This window comes from Xyrauchen texanus, chromosome 17 (genome assembly GCF_025860055.1).
Source record: "Xyrauchen texanus isolate HMW12.3.18 chromosome 17, RBS_HiC_50CHRs, whole genome shotgun sequence".
Classification (NCBI taxonomy): domain Eukaryota; kingdom Metazoa; phylum Chordata; class Actinopteri; order Cypriniformes; family Catostomidae; genus Xyrauchen; species Xyrauchen texanus.
The window spans coordinates 3,295,020-3,320,036 of NC_068292.1; the positions used below are offsets into that span (position 1 = coordinate 3,295,020).

At 38.4% G+C, this 25,017-nt stretch overlaps 1 protein-coding gene across 1 annotated transcript in view; it reads right to left on the bottom strand.

Moving 5' to 3' along the window:
- The window catches only part of lars2 (leucyl-tRNA synthetase 2, mitochondrial), an 84,643-nt gene that overhangs the window by 48,617 nt on the left and 11,009 nt on the right, over positions 1–25,017 (bottom strand). The window contains exons 3-7 of the mRNA XM_052146740.1: positions 24,297–24,425; positions 19,223–19,314; positions 18,966–19,026; positions 18,637–18,726; positions 17,968–18,111 (exon numbers count right to left, since the gene is read on the bottom strand). Of these exons, the coding sequence (XP_052002700.1) occupies positions 17,968–18,111; positions 18,637–18,726; positions 18,966–19,026; positions 19,223–19,314; positions 24,297–24,425 (516 nt within the window). The remainder of the gene's footprint in view (positions 1–17,967; positions 18,112–18,636; positions 18,727–18,965; positions 19,027–19,222; positions 19,315–24,296; positions 24,426–25,017) is intronic.

A 25,017-nucleotide genomic window follows, 5' to 3' on the forward strand; every position in this document is an offset into this window, starting at 1 on the left:
CTCACAATCAGTGCATCCACAGGATAAGAGCTGCTCACACAGGACATGTTCTTGAGATGCAGATTTCAAAGTTTCAACTACTTTTAATGCCAAAGCATCATACAAATGCAGCATTTTTGATGCTGAAATCTCAATATTATTGTCATATCATTCAATTTTAATCTTTATTTGGGGGACTTTCTCAGAAAAATCTTGATTCAGCCCTAATTGAAAGTTTATTATAAGTACAGTATATGCAAAAATATTTTAATTTTATTGCAAAATGTTTTGATATTTGCAAATACTGTATTTAAGTAGTTTGAGAGTGTAGGGAGAGCAACACGATTGCATTATTCACAGTGTGTTATGGGAGTGGGCGGTCACTGCAGAGTTCTTTTGATGCACTTTGTTCGCCATGACTCTCTGATTGGTGGTTCTTTTGCCTTCAGGATCATGGATATTGCGGTTCTTCACCTATTAAACAATATTTTAAAAATAACATTGAAATAATACAGACTGATGCTTTAGCAGGAGCATATACATACTGTACCATTGATTAACAACCTCGGAGCTCAAGACAAGTCTGTCCTTAAAGCTCTGAAAGATATCATTAAAAATCAATACTAAGAAAGAAAGAGGGATTTTTACTTTTTGGAATCGCCTGATGTGCTCCATGGTGTGAGTTTGTGATGGGTTTGGAAAAACAGTCTGCAAACAATCATTGGGGGTGTTTGCTCATAGACATACATTAAAGGAAGGACTCATATCCAGAGACCATTTACATTTACGCATTTGGCAGATGCTTTTATCCAAAGCGACTTACAGTGCACTTATTACAGGTACAATCCCCCCAGAGCAACCTGGAGTTAAGTGTCTTGCTCAAGGACACAATGGTGGTGGCTGTGGGGTTCGAACCAGCGACCATCTAATTTACAGCCCTGTGCTACAATCCTGTGCTTTAGCCACTACGCCACCACCACTCCACCACACCAGACCAGAATGTCAGAGAATTGTGAATGGACACTTTTGACTTGAGTCATTAAGCACCCCCACAGAACACCCAAGCAACCACCTTGTGATCAATATGAATCAGGTGGTCAGTGAATGGGCTACTAGATTCAAGACTTTATAAAATAATATTATCCAAACTTCGACTCAAACCAAAACAAAGTAAAAAAAAAAAATCCTAAAGATGAGCATGGAATTTCCACTACAGGCTCTCAGAGCCTGAAAGGCAGGAGAGGATTTTATCAGCCAGACACTCTTGCCAGCGTTCAGTCTGCAAACACGCTCAGATCTCACTTGGACACACTGTGTTGTCTGTGTTGCAGAAGAGCCAAAACAAAAGCTACATATCTCCATTCAAACCTGTGCATGTTTTCAGAAATGCTTCAATAGGGTTATAGAAACATTTCTTAAACCATATATGGCAATGCATATATCTGTTAAACAGTGGAAAAAGATGATGCGAGGTAGCATGTGTTTGGAGAACAGTAAGAAGATCTGCCTTTTTTTAGGGGCCTGGGTAGCTCAGTGAGTAAAGATGCTGACTACCACACCTGGAGTCACAAGTTCAAATCTCAGGGTGTGCTGAGAGACTCCAGCCAGGTCTCTTAAGCAACCAAATTGGCCCAGCTGCTAGGGAGGGTAGAGTCACATGGGGTAACCTTCTTGTGGTCGCTATAATGTGGTTCTCGCTCTCGGTGGGGCACGTGGCGAGTTGTGCGTGGATGCCGCATAGAAAACCGTTAAGCCTCCATACGTGCTATGTTTTCGCGGTAACGTGCTCATTAAGCCACGTGATAAGATGCACGGATTGACATCTCAGATGCAGATGCAATGTAGATTTGTCGTCCGCCACCCGGATTGAGGTGAGTTACTATGCCACCACGAGGAATTGGAGCACATTGGGAATTTGGCATTCCTAATTGTGGAGAAAGTCTGAAGAAGAAAAAAATTCCAAACTGTGTCCTGAGTGTTTTTTATGGCATTGCAATGCGTTAGTTAAGGTGTGCTTACTGGTCCAGTCAAGTCAATATGGCTTGGGAATGTTTTTAATGGCCGATGCCAATACTTTTACTTATGTAATTTTTACTTATGGTATATTAATAACATATGTAGTTATACTGTTAACCTTACCCCTAATCCTAAACCTACCCCAACCCTAACCCCTAAACCTACCCATATCTCAACCTCAGTAGCAGCAAATGCGAATCTTGTGAGAATTTTGCAGAACAACATTTAGTTCCACAATTAATACATTGTACTGCATGTATTTTAAACTTAGTGCATAGTAGTTAAAACACCTAATATAAAGTGGGACAAAATAGTCAATAAACCTTTATTAAACAATTAAAATAGCTTTCACTCGATCATTTTACACCTTTTAGATTATATGAATTGTCTATTGCCTGAAATCCCTTGTCCTCTTCATCCGGTACACTATATCTATGACATTACAGCATTTGTGCTTTTCTTACTCATTTGTTTTCTCAGGTCAGCTCGTTATTCACATTGTTTCACTCATTCGCATTTGAGAGAGAAGCAATGGTATGCCCAGTTCAAATTGGCTTCCACTGCTATTGGTCGACCGATATGGGTTTTTATAAAGGCCGATGCCAATAATCAGAGAGCAGGGTGGCCGACAGGCTGATACAATGCCAATATATCGCACAATTTAATATAGAAAATAACAAATATAAAATTGCTAAAAAAATAAATAAGAAACTCTTATTTAGCACTGTTTTTACTCAATTTCACACAACACGTAATAAATAATAATATTGTATTTTAAATAGTAGATAGCAGTTTCTTCTGATTTCTATTTAGTCATCAAATTCTAGTAATTTATTTGCATAATAATATGAAGAAATTGTTCATATATTAGGAAGGAAATAACAGTACACAGAGTAGTCCAGCAACCATGGATGGCGTGTCCGCATTAGCAATCGCATTTACTCCAAAAATACTGAATCAAACCAACTGTGCATACAGTGCATAGTGAATAAGACATTTACTCATAGCACACGTGAATCGCTTTTACCTTGAAGTTGCACCAGAGACTATTTAGCAGAGAAGGGCCACTTCTAATAAAATGAATGCCCAACTGCAGCCAACGGTCAACTGATGTAGACAGGAAGTCATGCCTTACAGGTAAAAGAGCCAAATAACTTTTTGATTGTCTGTCAATCAACTCGAGAACGTGCATGTGCATTAGCTATAAAAGCTGGGAAAATTGCAGTGGACTGACTTCATAGAAAGCCTTTGGTTGCACTCACGGGCTCGTTTTATTGATATTTGCCTTTTTATCTTTAGACATAAAAGTTACAGGGAACTGTTGAGGAAAGAGAGGGTGAAATGTAACATTATGAGCTCAATTGTGCCTATTGCGGCTCTGATATGCAGACCATTTAAATGACACTGTGTTGCACACAGGTCTATTATTGTAGTAACATGATCTACGTAACAACAAAACGAACTGTGACTGGACGTTTACATGTCTCAGACGCTTCACATGCAAGCAGGCGATTTTCACGCCCTCATGAAAAAAAATCGGCCATCCGGGAAAATGTATCGTCTGATGCCGATAATGAAAAAAAGTGTGAATATTGGCCGATTTGTCGGCCTCTGATACACAAGTCTATTAAGTCAGAACAGTTAGTAATAGCACACTTCTCAACAAGCCACATGACATGAGGAATTATTCATGTCCATAGCACAAATGGTGTGGCACAAGCTATGAACCACATGTTTAAATTTAGGTTAGGGGGTTGTTCAAATCTCTACAGTCAGGTCCATAAATATTGGGACATCGACACAATTCTAATCTTTTTGGCTCTATACACCACCACAATGGATTTGAAATGAAACGAACAAGATGTGCTTTAACTGCAGACTTTCAGCTTTAATTTGAGGGTATTTACATCCAAATCAGGTGAACGGTGAAGGAATTTTAAGGGACCAGATGTAATGGGACAATTGGCTGCTCAGCTGTTCCATGGCCAGGTGTGTGTTATTCCCTCATTATCCCATTTACAAGGAGCAGATAAAAGGTCCAGAGTTCATTTCAAGTGTGCTATTTTCATTTGGAATCTGTTGCTGTCAACTCTCAATATGAGATCCAAAGAGCTGTCACTATCATGGCCGCATTAACAACAGGGCTAGGCGGGGCTAAAGCCCCGGGGCCCGAGCAAGGAGGGGGCCCGTGATTGGCTGTGGAGCAGATTGACTACTACTAGCCATCTGATTGCCAAAGCCTTACCACGCCCCCCACAAATTAGCCCTGTTATTCAGTGGCGCTTTGCCATATACTCGTAGGCCTATCAGATGATGGCTGCCTGCGCCTTATTAGAATATACGCGTCAACCAATCAATCGCCGCCTCCACTCTTCACTTCATTCTAGACTATTCTTAAATTTGTCAGTCACGCATTATCTTCGTCGCATAGCTAAAAATGTCATATTATATAAAACATGTGCGAGTGGGGCTCAAAAAAGAAATGTTTTAAAAGCTAAACAGCAGAGGAAACATGAGCTGCACAGTAAAATCCCCAAGCTATCGGGTTATTTTACTAAAGCTGATGATCACGGAGAACTTGTGGAACAGCAAGTGGGCCGGGCACATGTTGGAGCAGATAAAGACACAGCGTCATCATCGACATCGACCCCACCAATTTTCGGTAAGTTTGATTATTAACTTGATGGATGTGATATTGCTTTTTGTGTTTGATCAAACTCTATATTCGCCTAAAGGGCTGGCGATAATATATATAGGTAGAAATATGTCAATTTTGCTGCGCCATCATGATGTAAGTTTATAATTTAAACGCATTTTTAAGCATTGTGGTTTAGATACAAATTATTTTAAACTGCTTAGGCACAGTAAGCAGCGGGAGAAAATTCATTTTGTAAATGCTCGTTTTAAAACCATGGTGAACTTGAGACGGTTTTGCACAGCGCACTTGAGTTCCGACCCTGACGTTTTAAAGTGACAGAAGCTGCTAATAAAGCTGCTGTCGCCATTTGTGTCAATAATGTTAATCAAACATCAGAAAGAAAGTAATTTACTGCCCTTGACTGAATCACTTTTGTAAAATAAATAAGAATGAATTTTGAATTTATAGTGAAAACTATGTATTGTATATTTGATTACTTTATACAGTATAATATTATTCAGTGCTTTAAGTTTTTCAAGTAGGTCGATTTCTTATGTGCCTTTGTTCTATTGTTATTTGTGACTCTTGTCATCAGTAAGCTTGAGATTCTTTTCTTAAGTTACTATTATTTTTTGGGATATTGAAATTGGTCAAAAGAATTATGAAATTTTAGTGGCATTAAATTTTGATATGATAAAAATCGTATTAAAAGTAATATAACTTGACTGTGAAGTATATCATAGATAGATAGATAAAATGACTCGTATAACGATATAACATTTAGCTCATCGCCCACCCCTATATTCGCTATTAGCAAGTTATGTTGACAGGTTAGTGTTAATATAACAGCTTATGTGTAAAAATATGTTTCATGCTTATCCTGACCAGATCACCAGAAAGATGAAACATCGACTTCATCTGCTGCAGGAGATAATGAGACTGAGCAAGGAGATAACGTTTCGGTTGGGGTTGATGCAAATATTAATGAGCTGAGACAGCCTTCTGCAGATCAACCTGAGATCAGCGCCCTTGCATCGGCTTCCTCTCCTACCCTGCACGCCGTTGATATCCCAGCGTACACAAGCACTGATCCTGGAACATGGGGAGAGATCAACGACGAGGTTCGGGAGTACTGGGCTGATAGAGGACCACAGTTTTGTCAAAATATGACTGCTGATTTCTCTGCATCAGAACAACAATATAAAAATCAACAGAGAAGATTTTCAAAAAGTCTTTTTAATCGCAGACTAGTGAATGGTGAAAATGTCAGACGAGATTGGCTGCTCTATTCCCCATTTAAGGGAGCCGTGTATTGTTTTGTGTGCCGGCTGTTTGGTGTAAATGACAAGAACGCCCATTCAAAATTTGGATGTGCTGATGGCTTTAACGATTGGAAGCATGCAAATGAACGGATTGTCGAGCACAAGGGATCTGAGTCGCGTCGCAAATGCATGCTTGTGTGGATTTCAAGAACTGCAGAGGAGCAGGGTAAAATTGACAATGAATTGAAACGGCAGTATGAAACAGAGAGCCAGTACTGGTCAGAGGTTCTTAAAAGAGTAGTTGCTGTTATTAAATTTATATCTGAGCGAGGACTTGCTTTCAGAGGAGACAACCAACAATTTGGATCACCCCAGAATGGAAACTACTTGGGTTGCCTTGAACACTGTATCCGCAAAGCAACCAGCATTGTGGACGACCCCACACACCCCTCACACAAACTCTTTACCCTCCTCCCGTCTGGCAAGAGGTAACGAAGCATTCGGGCCCTCACGGCCAGACTGTGTAACAGCTTCTTCCCCCAAGCCATCAGACTTCTCAATACTCAGAGACTGGTTTGACACACACACGTGTCCTGAGTTGCACTTTAATAACTGTCACTTTATAACTGTCTGCTACCTCAATAACTGCTATGTGCTGTAAGGTATGGTGGAGGATCAGTGGCCTTAACAGATTCACGAACAAACAAGAACTTACTGTTAAAAACTCCCCTAATTACAGAAATAGCGCCAACCAGTCTCCACAAGCACAATAAATGTATTGACAAAGAGACAATGAACTATTGACAGAGAACCGCATGTGACATCCGCATGCTCACCACGTGCTTATCGTGTGGACAGGAAGGGGGAAACTTTGAACGTAACAATGTGTGTGTGTGTGTTTTTCAGTTAAACACAGAACTGCATATTGCTAATGAAATACGTGTAATCCCTGTATGTTGTGTATTTCTGAGGTATATCAAACTCGTTAGAACTGTTTCGTTGTGTGTTTTAAACTCTGAGGCCTCATATTTAATAGCCTCAGTGTATATTCCCTTTTTAAGTGTACTAAATATACTTTTCTTGGTATCAAATTAAACCTTACGATTTGGCCTAGCTAAATTCGAATATAAGATCTTCGTAGAATGATATTACGTTATGTTTTGCCATCTTTTGAGTCATTCAGCCCAAAATCTCTTACCGTCATAAACCCAGCCAGAAACATGCAAATGAGCCATGACGGAACAAAGGAATCATTCTCCTGCCCAAAGGAAGGAGAAGTTTACGACCTCCAAAGAAATGTTAGAGAGGGCTGATTCTAACTCAATTCTTACTGAGAAGGAGAAATGAACACTTTTTAATCCTATATATTCCATATACATATATATATATAATCCATGTGATAAAAATATTGACATGTATCTAATGTGCCATCTCACATTTTCCCTTAAATGTGCTTGATCTATGTTTTCTTGCAAACTAATGGGTTAATGTTTCAGACTTTGCATACTATGGTTAACCAAAATCATATGTGTGGCATATTTGGTCTCTATAACTTGGTATTTTGAAGATCGAAATGACTGTGTACATGATATGTCGATAACAACAACATATTAGTATTACAAGTATATTTCCTAGTTTCTTTCTTGCTCATGCAATGAGAAATGTGAGAACAAAGAGCAATAAACCAAATTCCCGCCTGGAACCCAAACCCTTCTTATTGGTCGAGCCAATGAGAGGTGGGACCTGTTTCCTAAGGTTATAAATGCTCTTAGCTCTCTCTTAGCTCGCTCTTATCCTCTCTTGCTTCCTGCCTCTCTTGCCTCTCTTGCCCTCTGAGCCTTGTGCTCTCTCACTCTCTCGCTGAATGATGCCAAACTAGAAGGCCCCAAGGACTCCCAAGCGTGTGCCAGGCTACGGCCTTGACTTTCCATTCACCAAGATCCTCTGACTCTCACTGGTTCTCTCTCATCAAGACAACATCATCAAAGATCAACTGGAGCCTCAACAAATTGCATCAGGACAGTTTAATTCAAATGGGACATGCAAGTATCAAACTTAGTCTCATTATTTGATACATTAAGTATCCTTAACCCCTTTCTAAAAAGGGCGTGTCAGAACTAATATGATGGTTTGCTCAGGCTGTTGATCCGCTGAACTTCAAACAATGCTATAACTTCTTGCCTTCCTGTATTCTGCTTCAGCCCTCTTTCCCTTGGTAAACTGTATGAATGTATGTATATGTATGTTAGAGTAGTTTAAATGTTTAGTCTAGTTAATAAAGTCTTGTTCATGTCACATGTAAAGTTGTCTGTGTCTCAAGCTCATATCTAAAGTCACTAATCATAGATTTTGACTACTTGCTCTTAATACTTAGTAAGAAAGACATTTCCCTTGCCCCGGAAATGTACATTTCTATTAATTAATTAATTAATAACCAATATTGAGTGTTCACGGGATGAACCGAGTATTTGGTTGTAATGTTAATGTAGCTACATCAAGTTAACCCGATTAACTGATCCAAATATTCATAATCGATTATAACAAGTTATGATTGAATATTAATATTTCATAGAGCTGATTCGCTACCTAATGGTGGAAGAATATAGAGCTGATTCGCTACAGTGCATAGAACATTATCTCATAGTATGTTATGTTTACATTTTTAGAAACTGTCATCTTTTTGCACTACTGAGTACTGGTCAGCGCTGCACTGTCTATTGTCCTGTTCATTGTCAGTAATTTGTTGTACTGTCCTGTACTTTTTGCACATGTTTGCACGTGCACTTTATATAGGTATATATAGGTAGTTTATATAGGTATTTTATTTCGTTGTGTAGTCTCATGTGGTCCTATGTTGGTCCTTTGTTGTTTTTATGTAGCACCATGGTCCTGGAGGAACGTTGTCTCGTTTTGATGTGTACTGTACTAACTGTATATGGTTGAAACGACAATAAAAACCACTTGACACTTGACACAACTAATCAGTCAATTTGATCCATTACTTAGAGAGCATATTGCACGATTTGGCAATGCAGGCAAGGGGACTCCTTCATATCTTTTTTCTACTGTGTGTGAGGAATTAATTGATTTGATGGGTGACAAGCTGCTCTCTGTAATCCTGGATCAAATCAGGATGGCCAAATATTTTTCGATAATCGTTGACTCCACCCCAGACATTTCACATTCAGACCAGCTCACTTTTATTGTCCGATATATATCTGAAGAAGGAAACACAGAGGAGCGTTTTCTTAAGTTTCTACCCATAAGCAGTCACACTGGTGAGTCACTGTTCAATTCAGTTATATCAGTTCTGACAGAGATGAACATAAACAGAGAATTGCCGTGGACAGTACTTTGACAACGCCAGTAATATGTCTGGTGCTTATAAAGGTGTGCAATCACGCATACGTGAAGTCAACCCGTTAGCTGAATGGGTTCCCTGTGCGGCACATACTCTGAACTTAGTTGGGGTAAATGCTGTAAACTGTTGTCTTGAGACTGAGGAGTTTTTCTCATTTGTACAGTCTTTGTTTAACTTCTGCTCAAAATCCACCTGGAGGTGGCAGATTGTTACGTCCAACCTAGAAGAAAATGAGAAGGGCCGTGTTCAAACTCTGAAATCCTTGTCAAACACAAGGTGGAGTGCGCATGCACAAGCAACCAGCACCCTTTGTCTAAATTATGACAACATTTTCCAGTCCCTTCAAACAATAGCAGAAGATGCTCATCAAAACCTGACCACTCGCAATGAGGCCACATCTCTCTCTAGGCAGATGGAGAAGCTTGATTTTATTGAAGATCTCCGTGATCAGTTTGAGAGGTTTGAGTCAACAGCCAAAAACATGTCGTCATGTGTATCTCAGACATACAAAAGTGACATACAAAGGGAGAGACGACGTAAAAAGCAAACAGATGAGTCATCTGTGGCAGATTCACTGAGTACAACGTCAGGAAGACAGAAGTTTCAAGTTTGTGTGTTTAATGTCATAATTGACAAACTTGTGGCTGAGCTTGATCGGCGCTACAAATCATACAAAGATCTTGAGCAAAGTTTTGGATTTCTGAGCAACATGCATACAATCACCTCTGAAGAACTACATTCTAATGCTATGTGTCTTCAGAAGAAATACCACACGGTTAGTATTGTAGTATTGTATATAGTAATATACGCAAGACGATTTCCCTGATGAAATTGCTCAATTCAAGGACTTTACCAAAAATGAGAAAAAAAAAAGTGCCGTAGCCTTGCTTCAGCTCCTGAGGAAGAAAAACCTGCAGTCTGTGTTCCCTAATATGGACATAGCTCTTCGTATTTTCTTGACTTTGCCTGTGACTAACGCCAGTGGAGAGCGTTCTTTTTCCAAACTGTCTTTGGTCAAAAATCGTCTTCGTTCATCTATGTTACAAGAGAGACTAAACCATCTTACTTTGATGTCCCTGGAAAATGACATTCTCCGATCCCTTGACTTCAGTGACATTATCAAGGACTTCTCTTTCCGCAAAAGCAGGAAAAAAAGATTTTAAGGTAAGCTATTTTCTTAATTGTATATTGTAAAGGAATTGCAACTGTTATTCTGAATGATTCTAGATTATATTTATGTAAAACAACTTCAGCAGTGTTTTACAAAAATGTGTTGTTGTTTTTTCTCTCTCTTTGTAGTTGGTGACCTAAAGTGGTGGGGGGGCCCTGCAGTAACTCATAGCCCCGGGGCCCAGTGAGCTCTTAATGCGGCCCTGGTCACTATCAGTGAAGCAAGCCATCATTAGGATGAAAAATGAAAACAAACCCATCAGAGAGATAGCAAAAACATTAGGTGTGGCCAAATCAACTGTTTGGAACATTCTTAAAAAGAAAGAACACACCGGTGAGCTCAGCAACACCAAAAGACCCGGAAGACCACGGAAAACAACTGTGGTGGATGACCGAAGAATTCTTTCCCTGGTGAAGAAAACACCCTTCACAACAGTTGAAGCATACTGCGAAAGCAACCAAAGAGTTTTTTAAGGGAAAGAAGTGGAATGTTATGCAATGGCCAAGTCAATCACCTGACCTGAATCCGATTGAGCATGCATTTCACTTGCTGAAGACAAAACTGAAGGGAAAATGCCCCAAGAACAAGCAGGAACTGAAGACAGTTGCAGTAGAGGCCTGGCAGAGCATCACCAGGGATGAAACCCAGCGTCTGGTGATGTCTATGCGTTCCAGACTTCAGGCTGTAATTGACTGCAAAGGATTTGCAACCAAGTATTAAAAAGTGAAAGTTTGATTTATGATTGTTAATCTGTCCCATTACTTTTGGTCCCTTAAAAAGTGGGAGGCACATATACAAACTGTTGTATTTCCTACACCGTTCACCTGATTTGGATGTAAATACCCTCAAATTAAAGCTGAAAGTCTGCAGTTAAAGCACATCTTGTTCGTTTCATTTCAAATCCATTGTGGTGGTGTATAGAGCCAAAAAGATTAGAATTGTGTCGATGTCCCAATATTTATGGACCTGACTGTATGTACGTATGAGCAATAGTGATAACTTTTCAAAACACTGATATGAGAGATTTTGGCTTATAAAAGGGCAACAGAAGTGACTGCACAACACTTTGCAAGTAAGGAAAACCACACAATATTACAAACTAAAAAGTCTTGTCTTGCCCAATAGATGGGCATAATAATATAATGGGTATGATACTTTGTCTCTGCATCTATGACAGTAAACATACACACACAAAAACATACACACACACCCCTCAACTGTGAAAATGTGAATCGCGGGAACATGCCGTTCCTTTTCAACACATCCGACAGGGACAGAGAGTGAATCAACATACACACATGACACACACTTACACACTGTTCCAAAACCTAGTGAGATGCCTTGATGTCTATAGAGTGCAACAGTCTGGTTCCGAACATAAAAATCCCATTCATTTTCAACACAGGCAGATTGATTTTTATTGATAACTTAAAATCTTTAAAGACAGACCTACTGTGAGCTGAGGTTGTTAATCAATGGTTTATGCTTCTGTCAAAGCCATCATCTGTGTTATTTTAACTTATTTTTTTAAATCATGTTTAATAGTGCCATTCTTGGTGATGAACTACACTACCCATGATCCACCAATCAGAGTGTCAAGGCAAACAAACCATGCCAAAAGAGCTCTGCAGAGACCAACCACACTTGTCGAGACAGTCTCCCTCTCAAACAGCTTATATATTTGTATTTATCTGAATATTTTGCAATATACTTTAATTATACAGCATTAAGTCTAATCATGCTATCCTTTGATAATCCTAAAAATACACACTACATGCAAATAAGGATGTAACAATGTCACGGTTTCACGGTATACTGTGGTTTTAAAAAAGAGAGGCTCAAAAACCGTTGACATTTATAATTCACGGTACTGCATTCATGGTATTACTTTGATTTATAATTTTTTTTTCTAAAATCCAAGTAAAGGAATAAAAGTTTCCATTGTTAATGGCAGTTAAATTAAGACAGATTCGGTAACATTTACACAGCATCATATAAACTAAATTGCGACGTACTTCTCCTGTTTCACTGAACCATCAATTCATTTTAAATGCATGGCAGAGAGAGCACAGCACACTGAAATGTCAAAGCCTGAACTTTTATTTCCCCCTGCCAAGTGGCTGAAGTCCACGATGTGGGAATATTTAGGTTATTTAAAAGACCCACAAGGCACCATCAATGTTGATGGTTACCCAATTTATTAACTTCGAAAAAAGTGACAGCTCAGGCAGGAAACACTTCAAACCTGAAGAGCCATTTCCATGATCATCACCAATCTGTCTACATTTGTGGGTTCAGAGGTGGCATTTATTGTTTTATGGCTCTCTATCCCAGTGAAATCAGTGGAGGAGGACCAGACAAACCAGCAGATGTTCACACCTCTAAGATGGAGTCAATCTGACCAGGAAGAATAGTTGTTTCACATGGAGTTGAGTGCTGCAGAGAATGCAGGAGAACTTTGGGGGAGATATTGGGCTCCCATTTAATCTCCAGACCCAGGCTGAAAGAACTGGGAGTGCAGTGGACTTGAACATCCTCCTTTAAAATCACATGATATGTAAACCTGTGCTAATGCTGACTGCCTTCAGAGAAGTGGCTTCATAAGATTTCAGAGATCATAATTATGATATGATGTGCATCCAAGTGATTTTGGATAGAATCAAATGGGCACTGTGGGTAATTCATGTTTCTTTCTTTTTCACTTACAAAGGAAGACAAAATGAAGACAAAACACATGTATTAGGTGTGTAATTCATGTAGTACCTGCATTTTAACCTACTACTAAGGAAACCCCGATTCCAAAAAAGTTGGGACAGTATGCAAAATGCCAATAAAAACAAAAAGGATTGATTTGTAAATGTACTTTGACTTGACAAATCAGCATAAAGACAAAGTACTTAATGTTTTGCCTAATCAACAGCATTGCTTTTTGAAGAGTTTTTTTTTTATGCCTGCAACACATTGCAAGAAAGACAGGGGCAGGCAGTTTAGGACTAACAACAATCTGAAAAGTTTAAATAATAAGGTGATGTGAAACAGGTGAGGCAAACATGTTAAAGTATATAAGAACCCTCCAAAAAAAAAGCTTAGTCCTTTAAGAGCAAGGATGGGTTGAAGATTGTCAATTTGCCAAAAGATATGTCTGCTGTGCACAACAAAGTTAAAAGATTCAAGGAATCTGGTCAAATCTCAGATCATAAAACCACTTCTGAATGTGTATAATCTCCGGTGTAATCAGAGTTTTTGTCCTAAGCAGCCGTGACGAGCGACAAGCCATTCAGTCGATCGCTAGGTTTTTACTTGCTGCATCTTGCCATGCAGCTTCGTCCACTATGAACTGGCACCGGTCCAAAATCTCTCATAACAGTATATTGAAGCCAGCACCTCATGAGCCGGTTAAAAACTACTTGATTTTGAGAGTGTTACACCAACCAAATGTTTTTACTGAGGTATCACTCTCTTCAGGCGGAGGTCTGTCACAAATACTCACCAGATCATAATGGAGAAGAGGTGACAGACATTTCTGCCTCCTCAACCATCTCAGTTTGATTTCAGAGTTCTCTAGTTCAAACAAATAAGTCTAGGCATAGAAATGCATCCATTCTCTGACTACAAACTCATCAGACATTTTTAGTTAGTTCAGTTCTCTGGTTTGTGTGCAGCTGTGTTGTGTTATGTTATTACCATCACTGTGGTGGACCTGTTTTAGATAAATAAAACAAGTTTTTGCTTGAACCGCCATAATAAACGTGCACAGGACAGCAATGGTCAGTAAAGATTTTCACAAAATAATACATTCAATTTAGGTTTGTTTCTAATGCCTTCAGAACAATCATGAGTCTCATGGAATAATTTATTAGACTTCTGAATTATACATTTGCATCCTTTTGAAGCTTGAAGATGTGGTCACCATCCACGGCTACTATATGACATCACTGAGCACAACAATAAATCTTTGTGTTTAGAAACAGAAGGGGAAGCTTAAGCTATGTTTCTGACAGAGGGCTCGTGGTAAGCATACGTCATTCATTCATTCAATTTAGGCATCTTATCCAATCAGATCCAGCCTATGCCTAATAAGTTCCACACAGCTCTCTCATTGCTTGTTACACCATGCTACTTTCACACACAAATGTGAACGAAACCCACAATCCCGGTACATGCGGTGCCTTAACTTTTCAAGCAAACAGTCACTTCATATTGGACTATACATGATTAATTTACTCACCTTGAAGGTCACTCTCCTCAGGGCAGGCAGTCTGAACAACAAGATAAAGTTCTCTTTTATCTTCTCGTTTATCTTCTTTAAACTGAACAATTGTCATACACATCTAACTGTTGCTGTTGGGGTTTTAGGCTTTCACTGTTCAGCATACTGCATCAGTAATCACTTTTCAAGCAGCAATGTTTCATTTCGCTCACTGATCTTCACGTCAGGTGTTAGAAAGATTGTATGTTTCCCTAGCCTTGACACGCAGGTGAGCCAAGTTCAGGTTCACAGTACTCATATGTTTACAGTGTTTGCATGCCAGAGTATATTACTGTATGGAACTCAGGATTCAATATTCAGGCACGTTGACATGCATAGTACTTTCGGTTTATGTGGTCTGATTTTCTCTAAGTTAAGCTGCTGCTTCTCGTTTTTTGCTAGTCACTCCATAGTGCTAGTCATATGCTTCTCATTAAAGGAGAAGTATCATTACTGCTGTGTACCTTCTGACACCTAGTGGCAAGCTATTGTGCATTATAATACTGAATTAAAATTAACAGCACAGTTTAACCTAGGACATAACAAAGGTTTAGTATAGTCGGTCCCACTTTATATTAGGTACTTACGAATTTGATCCAATGTACTTTTTATATACATACATGTTGTTGCATTGTACTTACATTTAAAGTACCTGCATTTAATTATATATGTAGTTATACTGTTAACCTTACCCCTAATCCTAAACCTACCCCAACCCTAACCCCTAAACCTACCCATATCTCAACCTCAGTAGCAGCAAATGTGAATCTTGTGAGAATTTTGCAGAACAACATTTAGTTCCACAATTAATACATTGTACTGCATGTATTTTAAACTTGGTACATAGTAGTTAAAACACCTAATATAAAGTGGGACAAAATAGTCAATAAACCTTTATTAAACAATTAAAATAGCTTTCACTTGATCATTTTACACCTTTTAGATTATATGAATTGTCTATTGCCTGAAATCCCTTGTCCTCTTCATCCGGTACACTATATCTATGACATTACAGCATTTGTGCTTTTCTTACTCATTTGTTTTCTCAGGTCAGCTCGTTATTCTTCATTCTGCATTCGCATTTGAAAGAGAAGAACCGGTATGTCCAATACGATACCATGATCCTTTAACTAAAATTCTGAAAGTCTGTGCTCAAACAAATGTGTGCTCATCTCTTAAATAGGATCAGTTCCACATATTTCTTTGAAACCCGACGAGATTTCACAACTCTCCAAATTAGCAGAGTGTATCAATGAAATCAAAGATTGGATTGCCAGAAATGTCCTTCTTCTCAATTTTGACAAAACAGAGGTACTAATTATTGGACCTAAAACTTAAGCTGCTAAAATATTATTTGTCTCTCGATGGATGTACTGTTACATCATCTTCAACAACGAAGAACTTGGGTGTTATATTTGAAACCAATCTGTCCTTTGAAAATCAAATGACCAATGTTTGTAGAACAGCATTCTTCCACCTAAGAAGTATTTCTAAATTACAACACGTGCTCTCTGTTGCTGATTCAGAAAAACTAATTCATGCGTTCATGACCTCAAGACTAGATTATTGTAATGCATTACTGGGAGGATGTCCAGCAAGATCAATAAATAAACTTCAATTGGTTCAAAATGCAGCAGCCAGAATGCTGACGAGAACCAAGAAATATGATCATATTAGCCCCATTTTATCATCGTTACATTGGCTACCTGTTAAATTCCGTATTGATTTTAAAATTCTGTTAACTACGTACAAAGCTTTGAATGGTCTAGCTCCGCAGTACTTAAGTGATCTTCTACCACGCTATATTCCAACACGTTCATTAAGATCGCAAAATTCTGGCCTATTCATAGTTCCTAGAATATCAAAATCCACTAAAGGAGGAAGATCCTTTTCATATTTGGCTCCTAAACTATGGAATAGTCTCCCAAACACTGTTCGAGATGCAGACACACTCACGCAGTTTAAGTCTAGACTAATGACTCATCTATTTAGCCAGGCATACACCTAATTAATCCCTCAACACACAATTAGGTTTTAAATAGGTCTGTCAGAACCACAAACATATATCATGATCTATAACTCTGCAAAAAATGTAAATGGCATCTACGCTAATATTATTCTATTTGTTTCCATATAGAGACTCCTATCCCGATGTCACCAGAACCGGACGGATTCTTGGTGTTGGACTCCACTGATATGTGTCTCTGAGTGATGACGACAAAATGCAGCCGGTGCCAGCCAGACATCACTTCAGTCTATTACGATGGACTTCAGAGGATGAACTGAACATACTTCATATGCCATTGCCTCAACCGTGGACTTAAGATAGATCTCACTGAAATTACCGGTCAGGTTGAACTGCAATGCACTTCACTGATCTCTGCCTGCATAAACTCGGTCTAATGATGGACTACACTCTTATAATGGAATACATAGACTATAAAAAAATTGCCAACAAAAGCTTCATCAGCCAACTCACAAAGGACAATTGCATCTATGTGAACTTCTGCAGTTAATCCAGGATGTACTTCAAAGACATTAGTCATTAAACTTACAATTCTTACAAAAACAGTAGACAAGAACTGTTTAAACACTGGCCCTTAACACACTTAGTTTAATCATTTTAAACCATGACTTGCACTATACATAATTGGCATTATATTCATGCTGTTAGTCAGAGGGGAACTGGCCCCCACAGTGAGTCTGCCAAGGTTTCTCCCAAGGTTATTTTTCTCCATTAACCAACATCTGGAGTTTTGTGTTACGGCTTGATCACTGGGTTTCTAAATAATTATTATTTTATTACTTATTTTTATACACACTTCATAATTGTATTTAATCGCATAATCAACTAAACAATGATGACTGAGACTTTATAGATATTAGGGATTCATTTTCTGTTAATGCATGATTTTCTGTAAAGCTGCTTTGAAATGATGTGTTGTGAAAGGCGCTATACAAATAAAAATGACTTGAAGGCAACATAAGCCTCCAAGACACAGATGGACTCATCGCAAGGTCTTGTGCATTCAAACTGATTTTAGACTCAGAATAACTTTTTTTTTGATCAGATATTGTGTAGGTGGAATATTTTTTATAGAGGAATTATAATTAAGATTGTGTAGACTCTTGCAAGCTCCCCTGCAACAGATATTTTATAATAATACAATGCAGAAATGATGAAAGATTCCAGGTTTTTAATGACAGTGGGAACCCTGTCACAGATTCCCTAAAGCCATACAGTGTGTGTTTCTGGGATCAGACTGCTTTGGGCTGGTGAGTTTCTGGTACCTTGGCATAGTTGGTAGTTTTGATAAACCACTGCTTGAGGAGCTTCTGTTCCACAGCAGCTCCAGATCTCCATGAGCGACCGCTCTCATCCACCTGCTCATCAGCAAGAACCGTCTGATCCACTGGATCCCAATTCACATGAGCCTGTGCACACATACAAATGCACAAACTAAGAAAACTCTAGAGTAATCTTACATAACCTTGCATAAAGTGGAACAAAACAGTATTTGAACACTCAAATCACACTTCAAAATGTATGAGTGCCATAAGATAACAAAATATCAAAGCAAGTGGCATCTGCATGATGCTAGAACTTTTCTACCAAGTAACCATTTTTGTTAAATGACTTTTCAGCAACAGGTGTCGCAGTGATTTGTAGTTCATGTATGAAGTCCATTCTCCTCAAGTTCACACAGGTGTGCAAGCAGAGTAACAACAGTTGGAGTTCAGCACATTGAATATAAACATGTTACACTAATGTTTGACAATCAGAAAGTGTCCAAATACTTTTTTCATTTGGATCTCTTGTTTCATTTCAATACTAACAAACTGTTCCTTGTGAAATGTTTTGCTTTAAAAGTATATAAAAGTATTTGTGCTATATTTCTTTTCAATTGTGTTGCATTGTTATAGAAGTGAACAGGCAGATAGACAAGCATGCTGTCTCACCTCTTTCTGGTAAGCCAGTCCAGCCTCAAACAGCTTGATGAACAGATATTGTGTCCACTTATAATAGTCAGGGAGACAGGTCGTGACCTCCTATCAAATGATTACACAAAACCACATCACCCATCACTTCATGTCATCTACGAAAACACTGGGGATCGGAAAACTAAAACAGGCTGCCATTATGAATAGTGGAACACTTTCACGGTCAGTTAAAAAGTAGGATACTGATGCAATGATGCAAGATACCGAAGTTCACAGGAAGAGGAGCAGAGTTACACAGGTCAATTCCCATATACCACAGAGGGTTTCATCCACCTCCACACACTCACCCGCTCCCAATTAAAGCAGAGTCCCAGACTGTCCAGCTGCTGCTGCATCGACTCAATATTACTGTAAGACACAGAGAGAAAAAAGAGAGAGAGAGAGAGGCATATGAGATAATACGAGGTGTTAAGTAACTTGTGCAATGGATCGATGTGTGTGTGCATAATTGTGAAGGGTTGGATAAACATCACTGATGGCTTGTGTGTGACTAATCGAGTGGAGTAATGGTTGGTAGAGATTATCTAGACTTTCTGGCTGTCACCTTTTGGTCCACTCCTCTGGGTCTAGGCCTCGTTCAATGGCAGCGTTCTCAGCCGGTAGACCAAATGCATCCCATCCCATCGGATTCAACACCTGCAAGTCAAATAACATCCATCTTTTAGTGATTCATTCCAGATTTTATAATCTGCACCACAATCCACACTTGAACATCAGAGTGATTAACTACAATGTATTAAAAAATTAAATCATGCTCTCTGAACTTCAATAATTAAATTAAGTAAAAACAATACAAATAATTTAATCACAAACTGTAACATTTTAAAAACTAAAACACTATATAAAATAAGACATTTTATTGCACTTTACTGATTTACAAGAGTTAGGACATTTTGGAACGGACACAAAGAGGGCTAAAATTTCAGGTCAATGCTGATAATCTGATAAGGGAAAATACTGCTCAGGTCTGGCTGATGTATCATTCAACCACTATTCCAGACAAATACTGGTTCCTCCATAATCAATGACAAATGAACAACTGTCACTCAAACACAGTTTGGTTCCTTCATCTTAGAAACAATGTTCGGTCACCTGTGACTTAAATTTTTTTGACTTAACAACATCCATCCATCACATCCAACCCATCTGTCACATCCATCCATCATTTATTTAACATCCATCCATCCACTTACCCATCCATCCATCAATCCATTTAACTATCCACCTATCTATTCACTAATTCATCCATCCATCAATCTACCCACATATTGACCCATTCATCCATTGTACCATCCACACATCCATTCACACATTCATCCAACACATCAATTCACCCACTCATCTATTGCACCAATCCATCCATCCATTCACCCCGCGACCCTGTACACAGGATAAGCGGTTGACGATGGATGGATGGATGGATGGATCCATCCATTCACCTATCCATCCATCAATCCATCTATCCACACATTGCTTGCATCCATTCATCGATTCACCCATCCATTGCATCCATCAAACCCTACCATCCATCAGTACTTTTTATCCATCCATCCATCCATCCATCACACCATACCATCAATACATCCATTTTACTCATCCATTCATTTACTCATCCAATGCATACATCCATCCTCCTATGAATTGCATCTATCACCCATTCATTTATCCATCCATCCATCCATCCATCCATTCACCCATCAATCGCTAGTCATGATCCATCTATTCATCCATCCATAAATTCACCCATCCATCAATCTATCATCCATTCATCCATCCATCCATACATCCACCGCATCCATCCACAGCATCCATCCACAGCATCCATCCAAACATCTAGAACAACTAACAAACTAATGTTGTTGTCTTGTCAAACTTTACTTTTCTAGCAAAGTTTACAGCCTCTACAACTGGAAGAGTTCCAACATATTTGACATACTATAACTTCGATGTCTACTCAGAAGTAATGAATAAAATACATGTAGTCAGGTTGATCTATCATCATAAAATAGACTGCATGTGTTATGAGAAGATAGTGGTTAATGGAGAATGCAAATGGAGAGCATGAACTCTTTTAGAAAGCATCATCTATTTTTCACAGTAATGTGGATTCATGTCATTGTGTCCTTATCATCAGTGCAGATAATTTTCTCACTTTCTCACTGACTCTAATATGATCTCTCTCAGGTCTGTCTTTCTCTTATGTTGAAGAGAGGAGTTTAAGTATGTGTATAGTTCACTTAAAATGAAAATTCTGTCATTATTTACTCATGTTCATATCATTCCAAACCCATATGATATGGTTTTTGTTCCCCCCGTGGAACAAAAAAGGACAAAATGGCAAAGAATCTTCTCACAATTCTTTTCTATACAACATCAGTTCATAGTGACCAAGGTTAGCAAGCTCTAAAAAGGACCCAAAAAGCAAAGTAAAATTAATCCATATCACTACTGAACTATATTCTGAGTCTTCTCATGCTACTTGGTAGCTTTGTGAAGGAAAACACTGAAATAGAAGTCATTATTCACATGAACATTTTGGCTAAGCTCTGAAAGGACTTGCATTCCATTCAAATATGGTGTTTCCCAACACATCACACCAGGTTTGATGTTGTTGATGCCAAAAGCCATTGGTGCATACATGCTTTCTCTCATGGAGAATGAGATTTGAGAGATAAAGTGGAGGGCTAAATGTTCAGTGAATAACTCATTTAAATTTCAGCCTGTTTGTCACACAATGACAAATTATGGTGACAATAAACTGTTGTGGCATCAAAAACAGCTGCTAAGATTATTCACAAAATTCTCCTTTTGTGTTTCACAGAAAAAATTAAAGCATGCAGATAAGGAATGACATGAGGGTGAGCAAATGATGACATCATTTTGATTTTTGGGTGAACTAGCCTTTTAAATGACCAGCAGGCTCCTTTAAGGGAAGTGTGAAGAGGAAAAACAGAGCAAGCGGTGGAGAAGATTCTGTATCCTTGGCAACTGGCAGCATCTCATTTGTTAAGTGAAGTGCTGAATGTTATTGAGCCAGCACAAGCACCCATTTCAATTCTCTGCCACAAGACTACACAAATGGTTCTCTACAACATTCACTATGAATAAACTACTAACATATATTTTATTTTAACAAAAGAGGATATTTTCTTAACAGTCTAAGTGAGAAATCTCCACTTTTCTAAACAGAATCTGTTGGTAAAACATACTTCTTTCTATTGCTCCAACTTAAGGTTAGGGACTTGTGCAAGGGAGTAACAATCGATTATTGACGCTGACTACCACCCCTGGAGTCGTGAGTTAGAATCCAGGTTCTGCTGAGTGACCTAAGCAACCAAATTTGCCCGGATGCTAGGGAGGGTAGAGTCACATGGGGTAACCTCCTCATGGTCGCAAAATATGAGAACAACAGCTGCGCAAACTAAAGTGGCGTCACACTATCCATTCAGTTCCACTCGTACGTAAACACTGTCTTTGTCTTCAAATTATGATTCCATTTCTACTGAGAAATAAGCATTGTAATAATTACATATTTGCTTCGTCTCCTCAAAAACTCTCTTGAATTAGTTTTAGATCATTAGACATAATGCTACGGTTCCTTGGAAGAATGTCAGAAAAACCAGTGTCCTTACGAGGTGCCTTAAATCGCTGCCTGTGAAGTCATTGACTGACTTAGAACTGAGCAAGCAGCTGCCTTTGGTTTCAAGCACAGCCTTACTTTTACATGCACTCTAAAGCAATGGTTCACATACAGAACAACTATGGGGTACAAAACAGTTCAAGTCACAGGGTAAGATCGATAGTCACTCTCTCACTCAGGTTGATGGTGTGTTTCAGTAAAGCAATTGAAACTTAACCACTGTCAATTCCAATTGAATCAACAGAAGCGCTTCGTCAAGCCCCATTAAATCAGTGCACACAGAACTGTTGACAACACACACCAGATGCTGCCTGTCCCTATGACGAGAGAAGGATAGGTCACAGAGAGGACAGAGAGAGATGGTGAGATGATATAAAGGACATGATGGAGGAGGAAATAGAGTGTGTGTGAGAGAGAGAGAGAGAGACAGAAAGGTTCACAGTACAATATTGATGGGATCTTACAAGACTTAAGAGTAATAAATGCAGGTTCGTAATTTTTTGTAATAACACAACAAGATACTGTTAAAAAATAACCACATCATGGATAATAGCTTCATGGATGTTAAGGTTTAGTTCATGCTAGCTCCAGTGCATTTTTCAACATATTAGTCAATTAGTTCTGCTGATAATATAATCTGTAATGAAAGAAAATGTATAATAAATTATGAAAATAGGGTAACTTTCATTTCATTGTATTTTATGGTAATAGTCCCTCATGATTTCTATGGTTGAAGCTGCACTACGTAACTTTGTGCTCTTTAGCGTCATCTGTGGTTGAAATTTAAAATTGCAAGCAATTTGTATCGGGTTACAATTGTTTCTTATTAACATGCAACATGCAAATGGAAAGAGATTTACAAATAAATAGTTGGTTCTCAAATAAATGAAATTTGATTTGCCAAAAAAAAAAATATTTACAAATACAATTTTTACCTCACAACACTGCCCAGCATTTATTTGTGAATCGTGCACATTTATTTGAGGATCACTTCCTGTGCATTTGTGGATCGCAGCTCGCATTTATGGATTGTGACACTTTGTGACACTTTTTGTTTGAAATGGTTCCTATAATATATATATATATTTTTGAAAATCCCTTTAAGCCATTTCAGTTCAAATACATAGATATTGAAAGATGTATTTAAATTACATCAAAATGCTGCTGAAAATATTGAAATATTTTTGTCTACGATATAAGCTGCATAACCCGGCCCAATCAAGACACACAGCTGGGTGACATGACTGAATATGCAGTACCATTTTTAGAAAGGTGTCAAAGGTAAAGATTCTGGTATTATACAGCGGAAGAAAGTTTGCCCAGGATTGCTTTACGTTGTTTACACAAGAAAAATGGAGCAATAAAAATGCAGATCGCAAGTCGAGTCAAGGAAGAACTTGTTAAGGGGTGTTGAGGACAGCAAAAAGAGTTTAGTTAGCTTGCCATGTAATGTCACACCTTGGCGCATTAAAATGCAATTCAATAACAGCAAAAATAACTATTCTTTGTCATAACATGTAACATTATCATGACATTAAATTACTCAAATTGTTATATAAGATTTTGATCATACCACCCACCCTTAATCACAGATGGAAAACAAAAACATATTCCATCAGTTTAACATCAGAATAATAATGCTGGATGACCTGCCGCCCTTGTTATAAACCGACAGTATTTTCAGAAATGTTATGTCAAATGACAGCAGTCAGTCAGTTGAAACATGAGCCTGAACCTGTTTTCAAAGGTGTGAGGACATTCTGAACATGCTGCTAAGGTTTGACAAGCAGCTCTAATTAAGGACACATTCATCACACTGTTTGCACTATTCAGACAGACCTTGACTGCTGCTGCCACATTCACGGGCATGTGTTTTTGTATGTCTGTGTGTAGGTGGATGAATATGAAAATGAGACTGGAGAGATGAAAAATCATAAACCTATGTGCGTGTGTGATTGAGAGTGAAGAGTAAAATTACCTGATGGCCTCTCATCCTCTGGAAGTGGCCGATGGTGTCGCTAATTGTGTAAACTCTCACGTGGCCCATATGAAGTCGACCCGATGGATACGGGAACATGGAGAGAACGTAGAACTTCTTCTGAGAGCTCTAAATGTGAAAAACAAAAGCCATTTATGTAACGGGTGCCTTTTCCATGCCGATACGGTTATATTTAACCCTTAAATGCGTACCTAGGGTCTTTAGTGACCTCATCCATTTTTTTGGAGTTATCCCCACACCTCAGCCTTTGTCTGATGAATAGTGCAACAAAATGTATAGGGTCGTTAGTGACCAGAGATATGATATATCTTTTAAATGATATTCAGGCTTCCATCAATCATATTGTTATTACCATTTCATATTTTATAAGTTTACTTTTAAAGGATATCTATTTCTTTGTTCATTCCAAGACAAATGAGTACTACATTCATTCAGATTACAACTATATCAAGAGTAATGAATATTCCTATGAGTGTACATACATAAACACCAATGCATTAAAAGTTTGAAGTAGATTTCTAAGATTTTAAACATTGTAAAATCTTAGAAATGTATTTAAGTGCTAACAAATTATTTGTGCCATATATATACACACACACACACACACACACACACACACACACACACACACACACACACACACACACACCAGCCACTTTATTAGGTACACCTGTACATCTACTTATACATGCGATTATCT